This window comes from Saccoglossus kowalevskii, chromosome 19 (genome assembly GCF_978046115.1).
Source record: "Saccoglossus kowalevskii chromosome 19, keSacKowa6.1, whole genome shotgun sequence".
In the NCBI taxonomy this organism is placed as follows: domain Eukaryota; kingdom Metazoa; phylum Hemichordata; class Enteropneusta; family Harrimaniidae; genus Saccoglossus; species Saccoglossus kowalevskii.
The window spans coordinates 1,414,637-1,441,164 of record NC_140659.1 but is presented as its reverse complement, the minus strand read 5'-3'; the positions used below and the strand labels follow the sequence as shown (position 1 = coordinate 1,441,164).

The following is a 26,528-nucleotide window of genomic DNA, read 5'->3' as shown; positions in this document are numbered from 1 at the left end:
TCGATCTTGCTCAGTGTTAAATTCAAATCATTGCAAGTATCACGGATGCCACTAATAAATCACTGTGAAAGAATCGCATAACTAAGTTAAGAGAAATACTGCTATAATAAATACAATACTACTAGAACAACTCATTTTAAGTTCACTTTCTCTATTGGGAAATATTGAAATGGTGTATTTCAGGCATACAAGATTAATTTTCCAATTTTTTTGTAGTTGAGATTACGAGTATTTTGTAATTGAATTTAGAATTGGCAACATCTCTCTGCGGGCATATACACGTTTTGAATCTCTGATAAAGTATCACCTGGGTCGATTACACTGACTTTGACATTTGTATATGAACACACGTCACTGTTATGCTTATATACGTCACTGATATATGGGCACTCGTTAATATACACGCCAAGTGTTGTATTCTGTGTTCTGCTGACTGGAACTGGTTCTATGCTGGTCGCGCATGCGTGTTTTGCATGCAATATAGCTACGTCGTGTGTAATCAGCGAAAGCGAACGGTAAGTCGACATTAGCGATACCGTTATGTTGATTTCTTTTTTGTTTTAGTTAAAATTGTGGATATTCATGACTTCTTCTTTACAACTGTTATTATTACCGTGTATTAGGTGACGTAATTCGGACTGTTAGTCTTCACAACTTGTATTATAGTATATACACAGTACATGGAAGGAGTTCCTTAAGGCCCCTTACCCCGTACTTAAATTCCAGCCCTCCAATGTAACTGTATATATCCCTTCAGACAATTATGTTTCATATAGAGTAACATATATAATTAATATGGGGGAGAGGCACTTGAGGGGACAAAGTTAGAATTAGAGATATGGGTGAGGGGGCCCTACGGAACTCTCACCCAAGTAAATAACACCAAAATCCATAGCATGGTTTAATACTATGTTATAACAAGTAAACATGTACGTGCAGGTCTCGAGTCGACGCTTGTGTACGTCACCAAATTACTTAGCTAGACGTTATGACAAATCCTCGGCAACCATGGTATTGTTGTATATTGTTATATATTACGTGTATTTGTATGTGAATGCATGTGATTATATATCATGTATATGTAAGTATGTAAAGGATTGTGTAGTATCCGTGAGGTTGTGTGCATGTATTTACTGAAATAGTGTATACACATTACTTTTTTTAGTCAACGGCTATATTTATGTGTTTTAAACTTTCGTATCTAAAGATAAATACTTGTATTAAATGATTAGTTCGTTAATTAGTTCGTAACAGACATGTCCGCACGTTTAGTGTTGTTGACATGGTTACCAATGACGTCATTATGACAATCGTGGTAGGGGTTCGAAGCGAAACTACAATGGACAGGACATGGAGGTCACAGTCCCCGTTATTTGATTTTTAAATGCCCATTATACCCACCTATCCCGGAGTACACAAATGTAACAATACATTTGTTCATGCACGTATTCACTCCAGACACTACCTGGGTGAACCTTGATAGTTTTTACCTTGAATAACTTCTTTGACTTGAAATGGTTATTCGGGCCGTTGTATATTAACAGGACCAGGGTTTATTTCAATATTGATAATTAAATGAATACTTGATATATTTATGGTTTAGAAATCCAAAACCCGAGTAAGTCTACGAAGGTATACTCGCAGGCAGGGATATTTTAAACATAGCGGTTATAACACAGCCTTCGCTATAATCACATTAAAACTTCACTAATAAATTTACGATGCCGATATTTGATAGCACTCAGACAATGGTACTGTTTGAAATGTGTACTACCAATATTCAAAGACATACGCAACAATAATAAAACAATGCAATTGTGGAAAGCTGGAATCAGAACGTCGAGATTTTGATTTTAGAATTTAGATGTTATACACGCGAATATTTGTCTTTTGACTGGTTTGTAAAGCACACTATTTTCACAGTTAGTTCATACCACTTGCAGCTCGTTATAGGCCACCCGGCCATATATCAAAGCTACACACCGTGGATGGCTCCATGAGTCGATCGTCCCATATATCAAAGCTACACACCGTGGATGGCTCCATGAGTCGATCGTCCCATATATCAAAGCTACACACCGTGGATGGCTCCATGAGTCGATCGTCCCATATATCAAAGCTACACACCGTGGATGGCTCCATGAGTCGATCGTCCCATATATCAAAGCTACACACCGTGGATGGCTCCATGAGTCGACGTCCCATATATGATAATATCGGACAGACTGGTGCAAACATCAAATAACAATAGACATGTTATTTTTCAATAAAGAATTTAATCGACACATTGATATCTTTTGATATCTGAGATGCGAATATTTTAGAAATGAGATTAACATGAACACATCGTCCCCACGAACTAATCGTGTACAATAATTCCACCGTGACAGGGTGCTCAAGGTTCTTGAAAACTAGGTACGTTTAATAATTTGAATTATTATTTTCAGCAACTATTTCGAAATAGTTCAGGGAGATGTCTCTATACACATTTTAATGACACGTAGTAATGAATTACACAGGGTCACTCGTTACCAAGGTGACCATAAATATCATCAAAATACGTGCTTTCAATTTGTTTGGGATGGTAAAGAAGATAAGGTTGGAATAAATGTTTTGATTACAGTTGGATTCTCACTTGGTATTATGTCCAAAACATCTTTCACTAACTATTATGATCAACACGAACAATGACAAAATCCATTCGTATGGCCACAAATCCTGGAAATTTGGAGCACTGCATGTAACTTGCACTGGAGTGCGTTATGTCTAATCATCGAATCAAACATAGTGTTTATTGTTGTGATCATTTAGGCCATTTTGCTTTAATTAAAAAAAATCTAAAATGAGTTTACGTTTAGGCATTGTGTAATGTGTTATCCAATGAAATTACGTTTAGGCATTGTGTGATGTACTACCTAAAGAGATTACGCATTACCCAATGAGATTACGTTTGTGCAATGTGTGATGTATTACCCAATGAGATTATGTTTGTGCAATGTGTGATGTATTACTCAATGAGATTACGTTTGTGCAATGTGTGATGTATTACCCAATGAGATTATGTTTGTGCCTTGTGATGTATTACCCAATGAGATTATGTTTGTGCAAGGTGTGATGTATTACCCGATGAGATTATGTTTGTGTAATGTGTGATGTATCACTCAATGGGATTATGTTTGTGCATTGTGATGTAAGACTCAATGAGATTGTGTTTGTGCAATGTGTGATGTATTATCCAATGAGATTATGTTTCTGCAATGTGTGATGTATTACCCAATGAGATTATGTTTGTGCAATGTATGATGTATTGTCCAATAAGATTATGTTTGTGCAATGTGTGATGTATCACTCAATGAGATTATGTTTGTGCATTGTGATGTATTACTCAATGAGATTGTGTTTGTGCAATGTGTGATGTATTACGCAATGAGATTATGTTTGTGCATTGTGTTGTATTACTCAAGGAGATTATGTTTGTGCAATGTGTGATGTATTATCCAATGAGATTATGTTTGTGCAATGTGTGATGTATCACTTAATGAGATTATGTTTGTGCATTGTGATGTATTACTCAATGAAATTGTGTTTGTGCAATGTGATGTATTACTCAATGAGTTTGTGTTTGTGCAATGTGTAATGTATTACTCAATGAGATTATGTTTGTGCAATGTGTGATGTATCACTCAATGAGATTATGTTTGTGTATTGTGATGTATTACTCAATGAGATTGTGTTTGTGCAATGTGTGACGTATTACCCAATAAGATTATATTTGTGCAATGTGTGATGTATTACCCAATGAGATAATGTTTGTGCAATGTGTGATGTATCACTCAATGAGATTATGTTTGTGCATTGTGATGTATTACTCAATGAGATAATGTTTGTGCAATGTGTGATGTATTACTCAATGAGATTATGTTTGTGCAATGAGTGATGTATTATCCAATGAGATTATTTTTGCGAGATGCGTGATGTTTGTGCATTGTGTGGTGTATTACACACGAGATTATCTCCGTGCAATATGTGATGTATCACCCAATGAGATTATGTTTGTGCATTGTGTGGTGTATTACCCAATGAGATTATGTTTGTGCAATGTGTGATGTATTACCCAATGAGATTATGTTTGTGCATTGTGATGTATTACTCAATGAGATTATCTTTGTGCAATGTGTGATGTATTACCCAATGCGATTATGTTTGTGCAATATGTGATGTATCACCCAATGAGATTATGTTTGTGCAATGTGTGTTGTATTAGCCAATGAGATTATGTTTGTGAAATGCGTGATGTATTACCCAATGAGATTATGTTTGTGCAATGTGTGATGTATTACCCAATGAGATTATGTTTGTGCATTGTGATGTATTACTCAATGAGATTATGTTTGTGCATTGTGATGTATTACTCAATGAGATTATCTTTGTGCAATGTGTGATGTATTACCCAATGCGATTATGTTTGTGCATTGTGATGTATTACTCAATGAGATCATGTTTGAGCAATGTGTGTTGTATTACACACGAGATTATCTCTGTGCAATATGTGATGTATTACCCAATGAGATTATGTTTGTGCATTGTGATGTATTACCCAATACGATTATCTTTGTGCAATGTGTGATGTATCACTCAATTAGATTATGTTTGTGCATTGTGATGTAATACTCAAAGAAATTATGTTTGTGCAATGTGTGATGTATTACCCAATGAGATTATGTTTGTGCAATGTGTGATGTATTACCCAATGAGATTATGTTTGTGCAAGGTGTGATGTATTACCCAATTAGATTATGTTTGTGCAATGTGTAATGTATTACCCAATGAGATTGTGTTTGTGCATTGTGTGATGTATTACTTAATGAGATTATGTTTGTGCATTGTGTGGTGTATTACCCAATGAGATTATGTTTGTGCAATGTGTGTTGTATTACACACGAGATTATCTCTGTGCAATATGTGATGTATTACCCAATGAGATTATGTTTGTGCATTGTGGTATATTACTCAATGAGATTATCTTTGTGCAATGTGTGATGTATTACCCAATGCGATTATGTTTGTGAAATGTGTGATGTATTACCCAATGAGATTATGTTTGTGCATTGTGATGTATTACTCAATGAGATCATGTTTGTGCAATGTGTGTTGTATTACACACGAGATTATCTCTAGATCTGTGCAATATGTGATGTATTACCCAATGAGATTGTTTGTGCATTGTGATGTATTACTCAATGAGATTATCTTTGTGCAATGTGTGATGTATTACCCAATGCGATTATCTTTGTCCAATGTGTGATGTATTACCCAATGAGATTATGTTTGTGCAATGTGCGATGTATCGCCCAATGAGATTATGTTTGTGCAATGTGTGATGTATTAGCCAATGAGATTATGTTTGTGAAATGCGTGATGTATTACCCAATGAGATTATGTTTAAGCAGTGTGTGATGTATTACCCAATGAGATTATGTTTGTGCAATGTGTGATGTATTACTCAATGAGATTATGTTTGTGAAATGTGTGATGTATTACCCAATGAGATTATGTTTGTGAAATGCGTAATGTATTACCCAATGAGGTTATGTGCACTAAGTGATGTATTACTCAAGGAGATTATATCATGACTGGGGGGGGGGTAGTAGGACAGCCGTTTGGTTTAAATTTGCAAACTAATTTACCAACTTTCCAGTCGCTTTACATAACTTTGTACGATCTTTTCATCAAACTAGAGCCACCATTACCGACTACAATGAACAATATACTATTACGTGCAAATATTTATTTTTTTAACATTAAAGACAATGTATTTTTATGACAGTCTCAAATACCTCTCGTTAATTTAAAATATGTAATTTTGATTTGTTTCACAAAATTTAAATTAGCTCAGGTGGTCTCCCATGTAAGTACTTACATTTCCATTGAAGCTTAATATTTCATATTGAGCGATCACATGGTCACTCAGCTATAGGGGTCTGAATTTTTTTTTAATTTTCGGGCATTTAAATATTCAAAATTTATATTCATTGCACTTGTATGTTTCGAATTTTATCTATGATCTCTATATGCCTTTGACGTCAATTGGACGGTTTGAGGCTAGTTCACGAGGCTGGCAAATTACCTTTTTCGAACTTTCTATTACTGGTTTATGAAATACAACCATTTATATCAAATTTGCAAATAAATCTAGCAATTTTCAATCACTTTACACAACTTTGTATGTTATTTTTTAACATTATACACTCAATTTGAGTGGCCGTATTGCTTTCACTCTACTTTGAGCACTTTTAACTGCGAATTTGATATGACAACATTTCCAATCAAATCTACCAATTTTTCCGTCACTTTTCACAACTTTGTACACTATTTCATAACATACACGTTGAGTTCGTATGACAGGTATATGGGGCTTTTATTCGATATTTGACTAATATTTCTAACTTTTAACTGCGGGGTAGGGATTTGACCTATAACCCTAATGCTTCTGACTTTTCATCACTTTACATCACCGTGAATTTCAAGTAGATATGAACGGCTTTCTTGAACATTTATATATTTATTTATATTTATATTTATATTCGGAAAACATTATCACAGAAAGACCTGTGCGCGTCATTCAAATAAAAAAAAATGTGTTTTCATTGGCCAGTGAAGCCATTTGGTAACGTTCCTTACCACTGAGTTTTTCCTTCAATCCTTGACGGATTTAATTCTAAGCGTGCATGTCCTCGTGAAATTTACTGTGTCGCGACTACTAACTCATTTCCTTATTTGTTAGATATTTTTGTAAATTTCAGTGGCAGTCGAATCCAACCAGTCAATCAACGAGAGCAGTGAACAAATACGCCATTTCAATAAACAAAACTTCTTGTTTTTATGTTTGCGGTCTCCATACAGTAATGGGGGGGGGGTGTCAATGTACCATGGACTGCATAATGAATTATCGATGCAATTGTCGTTATCATCGTATTGTCGTATTGGAATAATATAAATAAACATTGCTTTTTGATTTTTTTTTAGAAATTCTGCAGTTGAGCAGCTTACTCTCACAAAATAAAAGCGACGACCATGGAAGACGGAATGCCAGCCAACGACGTAAATAGTACACTTGGGGTTATCAGCGATATAAACCCGCTACTCGACGACACGAATGGGACAATCATCTTACCCAGCAGTATAGACATGGTACTCTGCGACATGGACAGTGCACTTTCTGTACGAAGCGAAATAGACACAGAACTCAACGACACGACCAGCAAACTCACTATACCCAACACTACGGACACGGAACTCAACAACTTGAATAGCACGCTCACTGTATCTAGCGATAGAGACGCGGCGAACACACTCACTATACCAAACAATATATTCACGGAAGTCAATGACGTGAATGGCACACTCACTGTACCGAGCTATACAGACGCGGAACTCAGTGACGTGGCGAGCACACTCACTGTACCGAGCTATACAGACACGGAACTCAGTGACGTGGCGAGCACACTCACTGTACCGAGCTATACAGACACGGAACTCAGTGACGTGGGGAGCACACTCACTGTACCGAGCTATACAGACGCGGAACTCAGTGACGTGGGGAGCACGCTCACTGTACCGAGCTATATAGACGCGGAACTCAGTGACGTGGGGAGCACGCTCACTCTACTGAGCGATATAGACACAGAACTCAGCCCACTCAATGTACCTAACAGTGCAGACACAGACCTCGATGATGAAGATGGTACACTCACTACAAGAAAACTCAGTGGCATGACTAACACACTCACTGTACCAAACAATATAGTCACAGAACTCAATACCATGAAAAGCGCGCTCAGGGAACCCAACAATGTAGACACCTCTCTCAATGACGTGAATAGTACACTCACTGCATCCATCAATATGGACATGGAACTTCATGACATGAGCAGCGAACACAGGGTATCCAATGATAGAGTCAGATTGTCAATAGGAAATTATACGGGTCATACAAGTAAAGCAGAACGATGTGTTACTTACTGTGAAAGATGTTTTTCACCAATATTGGCAAGATTTCACAATCCCCCAAAAGATGGTGACTCACGTTGCTATAGGTAAGGCTTTTAGATTACATACAACTGGACAACAGCTTATATCATCTTGTCAACTCATATTGGATCCATCATAATATGTTCTGTGTGTTTGTAGATTACTCTATGGTTTGATGTGCCCACCTCATGTCAAGTTTGGATTCACCATATTATGTTCTATGTGTTTGTAGAATACAATATGGTTTGATGTGCCCACCTCATGGCAAGTTTGAATCCATCATAGTATGTTCTGTGTGTTTGTAGAATACAGTATGGTTTGATGTGCCACCTCATGGCAAGTTTGAATCCATCATATTATGTTCTGTGTGTTTGTAGAATACAGTATGGTTTGATGTGCCCATCTCATGGCAAGTTTGAATTCATCATATTATGTTCTGTGTGTTTGTAGAATACAGTATGGTTTGATGTGCCACCTCATGGCAAGTTTGAATCCATCATATTATGTTCTGTGTGTTTGTAGAATACAATATGGTTTGATGTGCCCACCTCATGGCAAGTTTGAATCCATCATATTATGTTCTATGTGTTTGTAGAATACAATATGGTTTGATGTGCCCACCTCATGGCAAGTTTGGATCCATCATAGTATGTTCTATGTGTTTGTAGATTACAATATGGTTTGATGTGCCACCTCATGGCAAGTTTGAATCCATCATAGTATGTTCTGTGTGTTTGTAGAATACAGTATGGTTTGATGTGCCACCTCATGGCAAGTTTGGGTCCATCATATTATGTTTTATGTGTTTGTAGATTACAGTATGGTTTGATGTGCCCACCTCACGGCAAGTTTGGATCCATCATAGTATGTTCTGTGTATTTGAAGATTACAATATGGTTTGATGTGCCCACCTCATGGCAAGTTTGGATCCATCACATTATGCTCTATGTGTTTGTAGATTACAATATGGTTTGATGTGCCCACCTCATGGCAAGTTTGGATCCATCATAGTATGTTCTATGTGTTTGTAGATTACAATATGGTTTGATGTGCCATCTAATGGCAAGTTTGGATCCATCATATTATGTTCTATGTGTTTGTAGATTACAATATGGTTTGATGTGCCTCCTCATTTCAAGTTTGGACCCATCATAATATGCTCTATGTGTTTGTAGAATACAGTATGGTTTGATGTGCCCACCTCATGGCAAGTTTGGATCCATCATATTATGTTCTGTGTGTCTGTAGATTACAATATGGTTTGATGTGCCTCCTCATTTCAAGTTTGGACCCATCATAATATGCTCTATGTGTTTGTAGAATACAGTATGGTTTGATGTGCCCACCTCATGGCAAGTTTGGATCCATCATATTATGCTCAATGTGTTTGTAGATTATGATATGGTTTGATGTGCCAACCTCATGGCAAGTTTGGATCCATCATAGTATTTTATGTGTGTTTGCAGAATACAATATGGTTTGATGTGCCACCTCATGGCAAGTTTGGATCCATCATATTATGTTCTATGTGTTTGTAGATTACAAAATGGTTTGATGTGCCTACCTCATGGCAAGTTTGGATCCATCATATTATGTTCTAGGTGTTTGTAGATTACAATATGTTTAGATGTGCCCACCTCATGGCAAGTTTGGATCCATCATATTATGTTCTATGTGTTTGTAGATTACAATATGGTTTGATGTGCCCACCTCATGGCAAGTTTGGATCCATCATATTATGTTCTATGTGTTTGTAGATTACAATATGGTTTGATGTGCTCACCTCATGGCAAGTTTGGATCCATCATATTATGTTCTATGTGTTTGTAGATTACAATATGGTTTGATGTGCCCACCTCATGGCAAGTTTGGATCCATCATATTATGTTCTGTGTGTTTGTAGATTACAATATGGTTAGATGTGCCACCTCATGTCAAGTTTGAATCCATCATAGTATGTTCTGTGTGTTTGTAGATTACAATAGGGTTTGATGTGTCACCTCGTGGCAAATTCGAATCCATCATAGTATGATCTGTGTGTTTGTAGATTACAGTATGGTTTGATGTGCCACCTGATGGCAAGTTTGGATCCATCATATTATGTTCTATGTGTTTGTAGATTACAACATGGTTTGATGTGTCACCTCGTGGCAAATTCGAATCCATCATAGTATGATCTGTGTGTTTGTAGATTACAGTATGGATGGTGATGTGCCCACCTCATGGCAAGTTTGGATCCATCATATTATGTTCTGTGTGTCTGTAGATTACAATATGGTTAGATGTGCCCACCTCGTGGCAAGTTTGGGTCCATCATATTATGTTTTATGTGTTTGTAGATTACAGTATGGTTTGATGTGCCCACCTCATGGCAAGTTTGGATCCATCATATTATGTTCTGTGTGTTTTTAGCTCCGCTGTCGACTTTGTCGAGCGGAGCTTATCATATGAGTGATTGTCCGTTGTCGTCCGTCGTCTGTCATCGGTCGTCCGTGTCAATGTTTTACTTTTTGACTCCCGTATGTATGTCTGTATGTCTGTATGTATGTATGTATGTCTGTATGTCTGTATGTATGTATGTCACTTTTTTTGTTCCACTGTTATCTCAAGAACCACTAATCAAATTTTGGTGAAACTTGGTACATAGATGCTCTGGGATAATGCGCAGAGTTGATTAGGTTTGGGTAAAAATCTATGAATATTAATTATCTAATTTGCATGATAATTAACTGATTTTAAGCTGTTCTATGACTGTTCCACTGATTTTTGAAGAACCACTCATTGAATTTCAATGAAACTTGGCACATGGATGCTCTGAACTAATGCGCAGATTTGATTAGTTCGGGTAAAAATCTGTTAATATTATTAATTACCTAATTTACATAATGATTAATCAATTTTCGGCTTTTCCACTGATATCTCAAGTACTAATCATAACATTTCAATAAAACTTGGTACATAGATGTCATATGACACTGCACAGACCTGATAGTTTTTAGGGTAATATCAGTACATATTAATTACCTAATTTGCACAATTAATTAATTTTCAGCTTTTGATATTTCGAGTACCGGTAGTAATGATCACGTTTCAATGAAACTTGGTACATAGTTACTTGAGGACTGTGCAGAGACCTAATTAGTTTTGGGGTAAATATTTGTGCATATTAATAACCTAATTTGCATTATTAGTTAATTTGTTGCTGTTCTATGGCTGTTGCACTGATGTCTAAAAACCACTCATTGGATTTCAATGAAACTTTTAAAGAGTACCATCACATTTCAATGAACCTAGGACTATACACCATATTAGTTTTTGGTAAATATTTATGCTTATTAATCACTTAATTAACATAATTAATTAATACTATATCTCAAGTATTGATCATCACATTTGAATAAAACTAGGTACATAAATGCTCTAGGACAATAGACAGCCTGATTAATTTTGGGTTAAAATCTGTTCATATTAATTCTCTAATTAGCATAATAATTAATATTTTTTTGGTTCTAATCACATTTCAATGAAACTTGGTACATTGTGTTTTACACTTTTTTTTTTACACTTTTTTTAAGTTTAAACACTTAAATCTGTTAATATTAGTTACCTTATTTGCATAATTAGTTTTATGCGTTTCCATTTTGAATTAATTTTTAATGTGTCTCCAATACTCTCAGCACACGGGATTTCTTTCTAAGCTTTCTTTGATTCGACTTCTTCTTGAAAATTATAAGCCTGAATGCTTTGAAAGTTGGTATACCTTGGATAGACCTCTTTTAGATTTGTTCATTTCATGATGATATCTTCAATTCTCTAATTTTGGTGAATATTTTTGTCATTTTTGGTAAAAAGTGATATTTTCGACTTCTTGTTAAAAATTGCAAGTCCAATTGCTTTGATATTACATATATAGATACTACATGTGGTCTTCTCTCAGATTTGTTCATTTCATGATGATATCTTCAATTCTCTAATTTTGATGAATATTTTTGTAATTTTTGGTAAAAAGTGATATTTTCTAATTCTTGTTGAAAACCGCAAGTCCAATTGCTTTGATGTTACATATATATAGGTACTACATGTGGTCTTCACTCAGATTTGTTCATTTCATGATGATGTCTTCAATTCTCTAATTTTGATGAACATTTTTGTAATTTTTGGTAAAAAGTGATATTTTCGACTACTTGTTGAAAACCGCAAGTCCAATTGCTTTCAAATTGATATTACATATATAGGTACTACATGTGGACCTCTCTCAGATGTGTTTATTTTGTGATGACATCTTCAATTCTCTAATTTTGATGAATATTATTGTGATTTTTGGTAAAATGTGATATTTTCGAGTTCTTTTTAAAAACCACAAGTCTGATTGCTTTTATATTACATATATAGGTACTACATATGGTTCTCTTTTAGATTTTTAATTTTGCGGTGATATCTTCAAATATCTAATTTTGATGATAATTTTTGTTATTTTTGGTGAAAAGTGATATTTTTGAATTATTGTTAAAAACAGCAAGTCTACATATTGTTCATTTTCTAATGATATCTTTTGTTCTTTAATTGAAATGTGCATTGCTAACAGCAGAGCTATCTCAGCCGACTGGCTACTTGATAGATTACAGTATGGTTTGATGTGTCACCTCATGGCAAATTTGGATCTATCATAGTATGTTCTATGTGTTTGTAGAATACAATATGGTTTGATGTGTCACCTAATGACAAGTTTGGATCCATCATAGTATGATCTGTGTGTTTGTAGATTACAGTATGGTTTGATGTGCCACCTAATGGCAAGTTTGGATCCATCACAGTATGATCTGTGTGTTTGTAGAATACAGTATGTTTAGATGTGCCACCTGATGGCAAGTTTGGATCTTTTATATTATGTTCAATGTGTTTGTAGATTACAATATGGTTAGATGTGCCACCTGATGGCAAGTTTGGATCCATCATATTATGTTCAATGTGTTTGTAGATTACAATATGGTTTGATGTGCCACCTCATGGCAAGTTTGGATCCATCATATTATGTTCTATGTGTTTGTAGATTACAGTATGGTTTGATGTGCCACCTCATGGCAAGTTTGGGTCCATCATATTATGTTCTATGTGTTTGTAGATTACAATATGGTTTGATGTGCCCACCTCACGGCAAGTTTGGATCCATCATATTATACATAATGATGTTATTTATATTATGGGGAGTATTATGGGCTATCACTGGAGACGAAGCTCTACCCGGTGGGAATCTGTTTGCACTATTAGTGTTATGGGTGTGTGCAGTTATTGGAGGAGCTGCCATTACATTAATCAAACTTCCTCCACTGTTAGGTAAGCCATTATTATAAAGTGATGCATATACTGACATGAGTAGTTGACATGGAACTTTTGGCTTTTGGAATTAGATACAGTATTTATAAAAGTATCATATAAAAGTGAGTTTCATTCAAAGAGTATGTCACTAGGCCTGAATTGTTTTAGGTATATGATTGCTGCATTTAAGATGAATCACTAACGAACCTTAGCTTCAAAGCTTGGAACCTCACAGGTAATTAATTTTTTTGTCTAATTTAGGTTGTTTACCACAAACATTTCATAGTAAAATTCAATAATTGTTATATATACAGAAATATTTGTTTCTATTTCTGGTGTGTTATCCTACCATTCACCATTATTTTACTGTTCAAGTTCAAAGAATCACTCTAGTCACAATGATAGGTTCCATCTTAAGACACGTTCGGAATGAGAGTCTTCATTTTTGAGACACGTTCCAAGAATCCCGTTCCTAGAATGATAGTCTTCACTTTGATACACATTCCAAGAATCCTATTGCTCAGAATGAGATCTTTATTTTAAGACATTTTCCAAGAAACCATTAAAATATTGAAACATACAAGAAAAGTGCTTTATTATGGTTGTTTATCAATCAATCAATTAATTAGCTATGTTTATTCTTTTGCGTAATTTCTATATTGTATGGTACACTATTTCCAAATCTTAATAATTGAATTTTAATTTAAGTTAAGTTTAAGGCATGAATAATTAATCATTTTGAAATGAACACAAAATTACAACATTAGATAAAATATTTTCATGTGTTTCACTGTAACTAGTTTTATAACAGTTATTGGGGTATGAAACTGTCACTGTTTGTAAAAAGTAGCAGAGGTCGGCATGGAAAACTATATTGCATTCTGTCACAGGCGGAGTGCTTAATGATGATGATTATGAAATCATTTATATTTAAATCTTGAATAGTATGTAGCTCTCGAATATAAATAGATCACTATAAATAATAACAATAATAATAATAATAATAACGACGTTAATCCACATGAAATATTACTAGGGTGCATTGATGTGCTGATTATGTCCCCAGTTTTAGTGTTACATGCACAATTCTATAATATACATAGTTAGCTGGCGTACACGTGATAATAAATTTAACCAACCGCTAACAAAATTCGGCAGAATTCGTCGTTTATGTGTGGAAATATCCTCTAACTGTTAGGCCGACGATGATTGGCTCCTGGTGGTATTTAGGAGTATTCGTATTGAGACATGATTGGCTCCTGGTGGTATTTAGGAGTATTCGTATTGAGACATGATTGGCTCCTGGTGGTATTTAGGAGTATTCGTATTGAGACATGATTGGCTCCTGGTGGTATTTAGGAGTATTCGTATTGAGACATGATTGGCTCCTGGTGGTATTTAGGAGTATTCGTATTGAGACATGATTGGCTCCTGGTGGTATTTAGGAGTATTCGTATTGAGACATGATTGGCTCCTGGTGGTATTTAGGAGTATTCGTATTGAGACATGATTGGCTCCTGGTGGTATTTAGGAGTATTCGTATTGAGACATGATTGGCTCCTGGTGGTATTTAGGAGTATTCGTATTGAGACATGATTGGCTCCTGGTGGTATTTAGGAGTATTCGTATTGAGACATATTACAAAAAATAATCTAACTAATATTACATAAATATATTGTCTAGTATCAGGGAGACCACAGCTTGTCGGACGTTAATAAAGATAGTTTGGTTGTCACAAACTATATAGTTTGTAGTACTTTTTCAACTGCCGGCAAATTACAGTACGACCAAATTCACCCATACGCAAAACTGTCTGATTCAAACTATTCGCTTCTCCGAAATTCGAATATTCAATATTGATCTTTTATTTCCAACCGAAAACACATCAAGACCAAAAAGCCGATTTTCACTTGAACGTCAATGTAATTTAATTTGGTACAACAATTCAGTCAAGGAGTTATTTATTAGAGATTGTCGGAAAACCATATTTCAAGACGTAAATTACTCCCGTAAAAGAAAGAAAAAAAGACGTTTTTACAGTTTACAGTGATAAAAAATGGAACATTGAATGGTCCGAAAAGCTCTCCGACTCAAATTCTCCGTCATTGCTGCGCCGCGTGTAGAGACGCATGCGCATATTACCCTCGTACTGCTCTTCATTCGGTTAGAGGGCCTTTTACGTCTTGACATTCAATTTTGCAGTGAATTGTGTCATCTAGTCGTTTTACAGTTTCTAAAATGTAATTCTTCTTTACGATTTTTTTATTTGGATATAAATTCTTGTACGTACCGAGAAAAATGACACATTTTTACAGTGTACGAAAAAAATATTTGATTGATTACGTTGTACGTCAAGCCTGTGATTACAGAATTATGGAATTTATTTTTTCAACTTATGTTGTACGAACCAAAAAATATTGCAATTACGTTGAACGAAAATAACCCTTGCCCCCCTCTATATATTTATATAGCAATATAGCATCAGACTGACAAAGCGTTCATAGTATACTCACTATTCATATTTGTAATGACAACATTGTGTAGATCACCGAAGTAGATTGTCTCACGAAACTCAATCAGGAAAATCGATTTAACTTCTCAAACATAAATAAAAATGGTGTGTTTTTTAAATAATTTCTAAACACGAGATTCACAATTTTTTTCATGTGGAGGATAGCTTATGAACAGCTTTTAATTTCCTCTTTTTTCTATATATTAATTAGCATATTTCAAAAGGACCATAAAATAAATTTTGTCCCAGAGAATTGACTATTTCAATTTATTGCTCGTTGGCTGCACCTGACCGTTCTCTCGTTCTCCCGTCTTACAAAAGTTTACAAACTCTATATTAAAACACAGGGAGCCCAGGAACTATAATCAACTGTAATACGCAGTCTCTATGAGCGCGCGGGGGGGGGGGGGGGGGGGGGGGGCTATCGGCTGGTATCTCATTAAAGAAATAGACTATAGTCTAATAAATAAATAAATAACAACCTTTATTGATATCGTATCCCTTCTGGGATCTAGATTAGAATACAATAAGGATATAAGGAACAATAAAATACATAAGTAATAATAATAATAAAAAAGAAATAAATAGTAATACTGTGAAAATATTATTATATAAATATTTTTTTGGTGTTATTTTGAGGCAGCTGGTAAATTGCTTTTCATGAAATTCTCTCTTTTATTGAAACAGTCGCTGATAAACTTGGCAATTGCTTGGACGGTTTCAGAATTTTTGTTATTGAGAAGTGCTTTCAGATTACCGGATAAGTTTACGTTTTCAAACAAAGCATCTCTTTCAAATTTGTACTGGTTACAATTGAAGAGGAAGTGTTCTTCATCTTCAATTTCATTGGAGTCACAGACAGGGCATGTTCTATTTAAGACATCTATGTTGTGATATCGCCCAACTTCAATCTGAAGTATGTGGGCACTTATCCTCAGTTTAGTCATAGATGATCTGTGGATGGGGTTTTTAATAATTTCAAGGTATTTTTCAAGTGCAAAATCAGTTTTCAGCTGTCTGTAGGTACGAAGTTTATTTTTGTGATTAGTGCCTTTATTGTCATTATGCATTGTTTCTGTGCAGTGTTTCTCAAACATATTTTTTAGTTTTTTTGTAGCTAATGGGATAATACTGGTTTTTTCGCAAACATCACTAATTTCCAAAAGATTCAGTAATTTTTTATGCCTGTGGTCCAATTACTGACGTTTTCTTTGTCCAAATTGGTGCCAAGTTTGTAGGCCTTAGAGATCAGAGTGGTTTCATCCATATGTTTTATTTTCAGCCAGTAGTTAATCATACGTTTGATGCTTGAGATGATAAGTGGATATCTTCCCAGTTCAAGTAAACATGCCAAGTTTGTGGCTTTACAGTTTACTTGTAGTAGGTACTTGCACATTTTGTGATGTAATTTTTCCATAGGCAAGGATTGTTTAAACAAGTCTGTTGAGTGCATATTAATAATATCGCTTGCCCAGATTTTGCTACAGTAGAGTAAAATTGGTTTAACCATAGCATCAAACAATTTCAGATGTGTTTTGATTGGGATATTTGGGTCTGCATAGAGTAATTGTTTTAGTTTAAAAAGTGCCTTCATTGCTCTGTGACTAAGGTCTTCTTGAGCTCTGTTCAGTTTACCAGTAGCATTGATTTTAACACCAAGGTAGGAGTATGATGAGACGTTTTCCAATTTTTGGCTATTGATTTGAAATCGGAACTTACTTAATATTTTACCTTGCTTGTTGAAAATGATAATTTTTGATTTTGACACATTGATATCTAGTTTCCATTGTTTGCAGTATGTTTCCACTGTGCGTATTGCATTTTGCAGACCATTTTTAGATTGTGATAGGAGGAGGAGGTCATCCGCATACATCAAACATGACAAATGATTGTTTACAAGTAAAGGGGGTTCATTATTGGATGATTCTATCTGGCATTTGATATCATTAATGAAAAGATTGAAAAGGAGTGGGCTTAAACCATCTCCCTGTCTGATACCCCTTTGAACTGGAAAGCTAGCAGTCAAACCACCTTTTAGTCTATTTCTTACACTACATGCCAGCCGAACCCCCCCCCCCCCCCCACTCATAGAGACTCCGTATTACAGTTGATTATAGTTCCTGGGCTCCCTGTGATTAAAAGTGAAATATCTAAGACGTGACAGAGTAACTATGCGACCAGACAATCGCTGCAGTCGTTGGTACGATCACGTGATTACCAGAGATGTGTTTCACGGTTAAAGCCTTGCTGCTACTAAATACAATAAGTAAACAATCTGTTTTTAAAATTCCTGTAATCTATGTTTATAATCTCCAACTTGAACATGCAAGTTGTTGATTCTAAAACAATAGTGCAACAGCATGTGAACCGAATGTGCGAACGTGAAGTCGCTATCATAAAACAAATAACCATAAATTCAATAATAACGGTTATAGTTTACATGCTAATTACCTGGGTGCTTGTGCTATTGATTCACCATCCCCATATATTTATATAGTAGTGAGCTGATCTACATATGTGATTTACTGTTATAATGTTAAACACCTGAAAAAATATATTTTCTTTTCACTTATTAAACATCCTATTGTTAATAATTATGTATATTCTATTGTATTTGCAGGCATGTTATTGGTAGGAATGATGTTGCGTAATGCGCCCTACATTAATGTGGCCAAAGATATTGACCAACCATGGTCTCTGGCATTACGAGATATTGCATTTACAGTGATTTTGATCCGTGCTGGACTAGGTCTAGATGCTGAAGCTTTAAGGAAATTGAAAATAGCATGTCTTCGTCTTGCTTTTATCTCATGTGTAATTGAATGTATTGCAGCCGCTATAATTTCCGTTTTGTTACTTGATTTTCCTTGGGTTTTCGGTATCATGCTTGGGTAAGCATACTCGTATTGCATTTCAAATAGTAGTACATATAAACTAATCATTGCTTTTATTGTATGCTAGATTGTTAAAATCGGAACACAGACATACGTGACGTGAACACAGACATACGTGACGTGAACACAGACATACGTGACGTGAACACAGACATACGTGACGTGAACACAGACATACGTGACGTGAACACAGACATACGTGACGTGAACACAGACATGCCTGACGTGAACACATTCGTTACAAGTAGAACAAATTATGCAAATGTGTAAAATTAAATAGTAGCTGTGAATGCACTATTAGGCCAGCCCAAAAAGTAAAAATGTTCACCCTTTTTCTGTCTTAATTTTTTAAGCATGCAAAGGTGGCATGTATATATGTGAATGTGTGAACCCGACGTTAATACAATACACAGCAACAGATGAAAGTGTAAATATCTGATTTGTCACATTAAATCGACAAACATTATAAGTATGAGTTTGTGAAGGTGTAGTCTGTTTTTCGCCCCTAAGTGTCTAGGTTTAGTGTCTAGGTTTATGTTCCTACATAATGCATTGCATGTGTACTTCTTGTGTTGTCAATGTTCGGTATTCTTGGATATATTTGAGGGTTTTTTGGTAGTTTCGTTTTAGGTGCGGTGTCCCCTGCTGTAATTGTGTCATCTATGTTAAATCTTCATGGCAAAGGATATGGTGTAAACAAGGGTATTCCAACATTGGTGATTGCTGCAGCTAGTGTAGATGACGTCATTGCCATAACAGGTTTCAGCGTGGCACTTGGAATTGGATTCTCTACAGGTAATGTTATGCATGTCATTTAGGAGCTATATCAGCTATATGCATATATTTCAATTATTGAATGTTGTTTTTTTTGTAGGGATGTTAGTATTTGCTGTTTTTTCATATTAAGATGTTGATATTGATTATTAAGAGTTTGGTATCCATTATTATGATGTTGGTATTCATTATAAGATGTTGGTATTCATTATTAAAATATCGCTATTCATTATGAAATATTGGTATTCATTATTAAGATGTTGGTATTCATTATCAGATGTTGGTATTCATTATTATGATGTTGGTATTCATTACTAAGATGTTGGTATTCATTATAAAATGTTGGTATTCATTATGAAATGTTGGTATTCAATATAAGATGTTGGTATTCATTATTACGATGTTGGTATTCATTATAAGATGTTGGTATTCATTATAAGATGTTGGTATTCATTATGAAATGTTGGTATTCATTATAAGATATTGGTATTCATTATTAAGATGTTATTATTCATTATGAAATGTTGGTATTCAATATAAGATGTTGGTATTCATTATTATAAAATGTAGGTATTCATTATAAGATATTGGTATTCATTATAAGATGTTGGTGTTCATTATAAGATGTTGGTATTCATTATTACGATGTTGGTATTCATTATAAGATGTTGGTATTCATTATTATGATGTTGGTATTCATTACTAAGATGTTGGTATTCATTATAAAATGTTGGTATTCATTATGAAATGTTGGTATTCAATATAAGATGTTGGTATTCATTATTACGATGTTGGTATTCATTATAAGATGTTGGTATTCATTATAAGATGTTGGTATTCATTATGAAATGTTGGTATTCATTATAAGATATTGGTATTCATTATTAAGATGTTATTATTCATTATGAAATGTTGGTATTCAATATAAGATGTTGGTATTCATTATTATAAAATGTAGGTATTCATTATAAGATATTGGTATTCATTATAAGATGTTGGTGTTCATTATAAGATGTTGGTATTCATTATTACGATGTTGGTATTCATTATAAGATGTTGGTATTCATTATTAAGATGTTGGTATTCATTATTAAGATGTTGGTATTCATTATTACGATGTTGGTATTCATTATAAGATGTTGGTATTCATTATAAGATGTTGGTATTCATTATGAAATGTTGGTATTCATTATGAAATGTTGGTATTCAATATAAGATGTTGGTATTCATTATAAAATGTTGGTATTCATTATGAAATGTTGGTATTCAATATAAGATGTTGGTATTCATTATAACATGTTGGTATTCATTATAACATGTTGGTATTCATTATAAGATGTTGGTATTCATTATAACATGTTGGTATTCATTATAAGATGTATGTATTCATTATACGATGTTGGTATTCATTATAAGATGTTGGTATTCATTATAAGATGTTGGTATTCATTATACGATGTTGGTATTCATTATTACGATGTTGTATTCATTATTACAATGTTGGTATTCATTATTATAAGATGTTGGTATTCATTATTAGATGTTGGTATTCATTATTACGATGTTGGTAATCATTATTACATAATAATGTTTGTATTCATTATTAAGATGTTGGTATTCATTATAAGATGTTGGTATGCATTATTAAAATATCGCTATTCATTATGAAATATTGGTATTCATTATTAAGATGTTGGTATTCATTATCAGATGTTGGTATTCATTATCAGATGTTGGTATTCATTATAAGATGTTGGTATTCATTATAAGATGTTGGTATTCATTATTAAGATGTTGGTATTCATTATTAAGCTGTTGGTATTCATTATAAGATGTTGGTATTCATTATAAGTTGTTGGTATACATTATAAGATGTTGTTATTCATTATTACGATGTTGGTATTCATTATAAGTTGTTGGTATTCATTATAAGTTGTTGGTATACATTATAAGATGTTGGTATTCATTATAAGTTGTTGGTATTCATTATAAGTTGTTGGTATACATTATAAGATGTTGGTATTCATTATCAGATGTTGGTATTTATTATTAGATGTTGGTATTCATTATAAGATGTTGGTATTCATTATAAGATGTTGGTATTTATTATAAGATGTTGGTATTCATTATAAGTTGTTGGTATTCATTATAAGATGTTGGTATTCATTATAAGATATTGGTATTCATTATTAAGATGTTGGTATTCATTATAAGTTGTTGGTATTCATTATAAGATGTTGGTATTCATTATAAGATGTTGGTATTCATTATTAAGATGTTGGTATTCATTATTAAGATGTTGGTATTCATTATTACAATGTTGGTATTCATTATTACTATGTTGGTATTCATTATAAGATGTTGGTATTCATTATTACAATGTTGGTATTCATTATAAGATGTTGGTATTCATTATTATAAAATGTAGGTATTCATTATAAGATGTTGGTATTCATTATTAAGATGTTGGTATTCATTATAAGATGTTGGTATTCATTATAAGATGTTGGTATGCATTATTAAAATATCGCTATTCATTATGAAATATTGGTATTCATTATTAAGATGTTGGTATTCATTATCAGATGTTGGTATTCATTATAAGATGTTGGTATTCATTATAAGATGTTGGTATTCATTATAAGATGTTGGTATGCATTATTAAAATATCGCTATTCATTATGAAATATTGGTATTCATTATTAAGATGTTGGTATTCATTATCAGATGTTGGTATTCATTATAAGATGTTGGTATTCATTATAAGATGTTGGTATTCATTATAAGATGTTGGTATTCATTATTAAGATGTTGGTATTCATTATTAAGCTGTTGGTATTCATTATAAGATGTTGGTATTCATTATAAGTTGTTGGTATACATTATAAGATGTTGGTATTCATTATTACGATGTTGGTATTCATTATAAGTTGTTGGTATTCATTATAAGTTGTTGGTATACATTATAAGATGTTGGTATTCATTATGAAATGTTGGTATTCATTATAAGATGTTGGTATTCATTATAAGATGTTGGTATTCATTATAAGATGTTGGTATTCATTATGAAATGTTGGTATTCATTATGAAATGTTGGTATTCAATATAAGATGTTGGTATTCATTATAAAATGTTGGTATTCATTATGAAATGTTGGTATTCAATATAAGATGTTGGTATTCATTATAACATGTTGGTATTCATTATAACATGTTGGTATTCATTATAAGATGTTGGTATTCATTATAACATGTTGGTATTCATTATAAGATGTATGTATTCATTATACGATGTTGGTATTCATTATAAGATGTTGGTATTCATTATAAGATGTTGGTATTCATTATACGATGTTGGTATTCATTATTACGATGTTGTATTCATTATTACAATGTTGGTATTCATTATTATAAGATGTTGGTATTCATTATTAGATGTTGGTATTCATTATTACGATGTTGGTAATCATTATTACATAATAATGTTTGTATTCATTATTAAGATGTTGGTATTCATTATAAGATGTTGGTATGCATTATTAAAATATCGCTATTCATTATGAAATATTGGTATTCATTATTAAGATGTTGGTATTCATTATCAGATGTTGGTATTCATTATCAGATGTTGGTATTCATTATAAGATGTTGGTATTCATTATAAGATGTTGGTATTCATTATTAAGATGTTGGTATTCATTATTAAGCTGTTGGTATTCATTATAAGATGTTGGTATTCATTATAAGTTGTTGGTATACATTATAAGATGTTGTTATTCATTATTACGATGTTGGTATTCATTATAAGTTGTTGGTATTCATTATAAGTTGTTGGTATACATTATAAGATGTTGGTATTCATTATAAGTTGTTGGTATTCATTATAAGTTGTTGGTATACATTATAAGATGTTGGTATTCATTATCAGATGTTGGTATTTATTATTAGATGTTGGTATTCATTATAAGATGTTGGTATTCATTATAAGATGTTGGTATTTATTATAAGATGTTGGTATTCATTATAAGTTGTTGGTATTCATTATAAGATGTTGGTATTCATTATAAGATATTGGTATTCATTATTAAGATGTTGGTATTCATTATAAGTTGTTGGTATTCATTATAAGATGTTGGTATTCATTATAAGATGTTGGTATTCATTATTAAGATGTTGGTATTCATTATTAAGATGTTGGTATTCATTATTACAATGTTGGTATTCATTATTACTATGTTGGTATTCATTATAAGATGTTGGTATTCATTATTACAATGTTGGTATTCATTATAAGATGTTGGTATTCATTATTATAAAATGTAGGTATTCATTATAAGATGTTGGTATTCATTATTAAGATGTTGGTATTCATTATAAGATGTTGGTATTCATTATAAGATGTTGGTATGCATTATTAAAATATCGCTATTCATTATGAAATATTGGTATTCATTATTAAGATGTTGGTATTCATTATCAGATGTTGGTATTCATTATAAGATGTTGGTATTCATTATAAGATGTTGGTATTCATTATAAGATGTTGGTATGCATTATTAAAATATCGCTATTCATTATGAAATATTGGTATTCATTATTAAGATGTTGGTATTCATTATCAGATGTTGGTATTCATTATAAGATGTTGGTATTCATTATAAGATGTTGGTATTCATTATAAGATGTTGGTATTCATTATTAAGATGTTGGTATTCATTATTAAGCTGTTGGTATTCATTATAAGATGTTGGTATTCATTATAAGTTGTTGGTATACATTATAAGATGTTGGTATTCATTATTACGATGTTGGTATTCATTATAAGTTGTTGGTATTCATTATAAGTTGTTGGTATACATTATAAGATGTTGGTATTCATTATGAAATGTTGGTATTCATTATAAGATGTTGGTATTCATTATAAGATGTTGGTATTCATTATAAGATGTTGGTATTCATTATAAGATGTTGGTATTCATTATAAGATGTTGGTATTTATTATAAGATGTTGGTATTCATTATAAGATGTTGGTATTCATTATAAGATGTTGGTATTCATTATAAGATGTTGGTATTTATTATAAGATGTTGGTATTCATTATAAGATGTTGGTATTCATTATAAGATGTTGGTATTCAATATAAGATGTTGGTATTCATTATAAGATGTTGGTATTCATTATAAGATGTTGGTATTCATTATAAGATGTTGGTATTCATTATAAGATGTTGGTATTTATTATAAGATGTTGGTATTCATTATAAGTTGTTGGTATTCATTATAAGATGTTGGTATTCATTATAAGATGTTGGTATTCATTATTAAGATGTTGGTATTCATTATTAAGATGTTGGTATTCATTATTACAATGTTGGTATTCATTATTACAATGTTGGTATTCATTATAAGATGTTGGTATTCATTATAAGATGTTGGTATTCATTATTACAATGTTGGTATTCATTATAAGATGTTGGTATTCATTATTATAAAATGTAGGTATTCATTATAAGATGTTGGTATTCATTATAAGATGTTGGTATTCATTATAAGATGTTGGTATTCATTATTACAATGTTGGTATTCATTATAAGATGTTGGTATTCATTATTATAAAATGTAGGTATTCATTATAAGATGTCGGTATTCATTATTAAGATGTTGGTATTCATTATAAGATGTTGGTATTCATTATAAGATGTTGGTATTCATTATTGAGATGTTAGTATTCATTATTACGATATTGGTATTCATTATTATACGATGTTGGTATTCATTATTACAATGTTGGTATTCATTATTAAGATGTTGGTATTCATTATTAAGATGTTGGTATTCATTATAAGATGTTGGTATTCATTATAAGATGTTGGTATTCATTATTAAGATGTTATTATTCATTATAAGATGTTGGTATTCATTATAAGATATTGGTATTCATTATAAGATGTTGGTATTCATTATAAGATGTTGGTATTCATTATTACAATGTTGGTATTCATTATTAAGATGTTGGTATTCATTATTATGATGTTGGTATTCATTATTAAGATGTTATTATTCATTATAAGATGTTGGTATTCATTATAAGATGTTGGTATTCATTATCAGATGTTGGTATTCATTATTACAATGTTGGTATTCATTATAAGATGTTGGTATTCATTATTGAGATGTTGGTATTCATTATTAAAATGTTGGTATTCATTATAAGATGTTGGTGTTCATTATAAGATGTTGGTTTTCATTATTAAAATGTTGGTATCTTTTATTGAGATGTTGGTATTTGTTATTGAGATATTGGTATCCTTTATTGAGATGTTTCTCTTCGTTATTGAAAAATTGCTTTTCATTCATCTATATTCATTGTTGTGTTTGGATTTTCTTGTATAGATGTTGGTATTCATTGTTTACATGTAGTATTTGTTGTTAAAATTATGGTATTATTTTTTGGAGATGTTTATATTTGTTGCATGGATGAGCGCATAAATTACTGAGATGTTTATTTACAAAAAAAATGTATTGTTAACATGTTCATATTTAACATCACACATTAGTTTAGATTGCAGTGCATATAATATACTTGTAAGAAAGTCTAAACGAGATTAAATCCTAAATAATTTGTCTTTTATTGTAGGTGGTATTGCTTTAACAATAGTGCTTGGTTTTGTAGAAGTGTTGATAGGAGTTTGTTTTGGTATTGCTTTTGGTATCATCATGTGGTATATACCTCATCAACCTCAGGTAAACATAATTAAATACTCATGACATTACATTAAACATGACACATGTAAACATACATTGTACCATGGGTAAACATATATTGTGCCATGGTTACAAATACATTGTACCATGGTTGCACAAACATTGTACCATGGTAAACACATATTGTGCCATGGTTACGAGTACATTGTACCATGGTTACGAATACATTGTACCATGGTTACACATACATTGTGCCATGGTTGCACATATATTGTACCATGGTTACACATATATTGT

The 26,528-nt window shown here is 32.6% G+C and overlaps 1 protein-coding gene across 4 annotated transcripts in view; it reads left to right on the top strand.

Annotated features, from left to right (window-relative positions):
- The first annotated feature begins 424 nt into the window (after positions 1-424).
- The window catches only part of LOC100371199 (sodium/hydrogen exchanger 9B2-like), a 109,024-nt gene continuing 82,920 nt past the window's right edge, over positions 425-26,528 (top strand). For 3 of the 4 annotated variants that reach the window (XR_014927457.1, XR_014927458.1, XM_085493875.1), the window contains exons 1-6: positions 425-515; positions 7,027-8,096; positions 13,154-13,365; positions 18,480-18,750; positions 19,373-19,548; positions 26,164-26,270. Coding sequence is in view for 2 of the 4 variants with exons in the window: in XM_085493875.1 (XP_085350001.1) it covers positions 7,075-8,096; positions 13,154-13,365; positions 18,480-18,750; positions 19,373-19,548; positions 26,164-26,270 (1,788 nt within the window). In the remaining 2 variants the exon portion in view is untranslated. The remainder of the gene's footprint in view (positions 516-7,026; positions 8,097-13,153; positions 13,366-18,479; positions 18,751-19,372; positions 19,549-26,163; positions 26,271-26,528) is intronic. The other variant, XM_085493876.1, reaches the window with a different exon arrangement.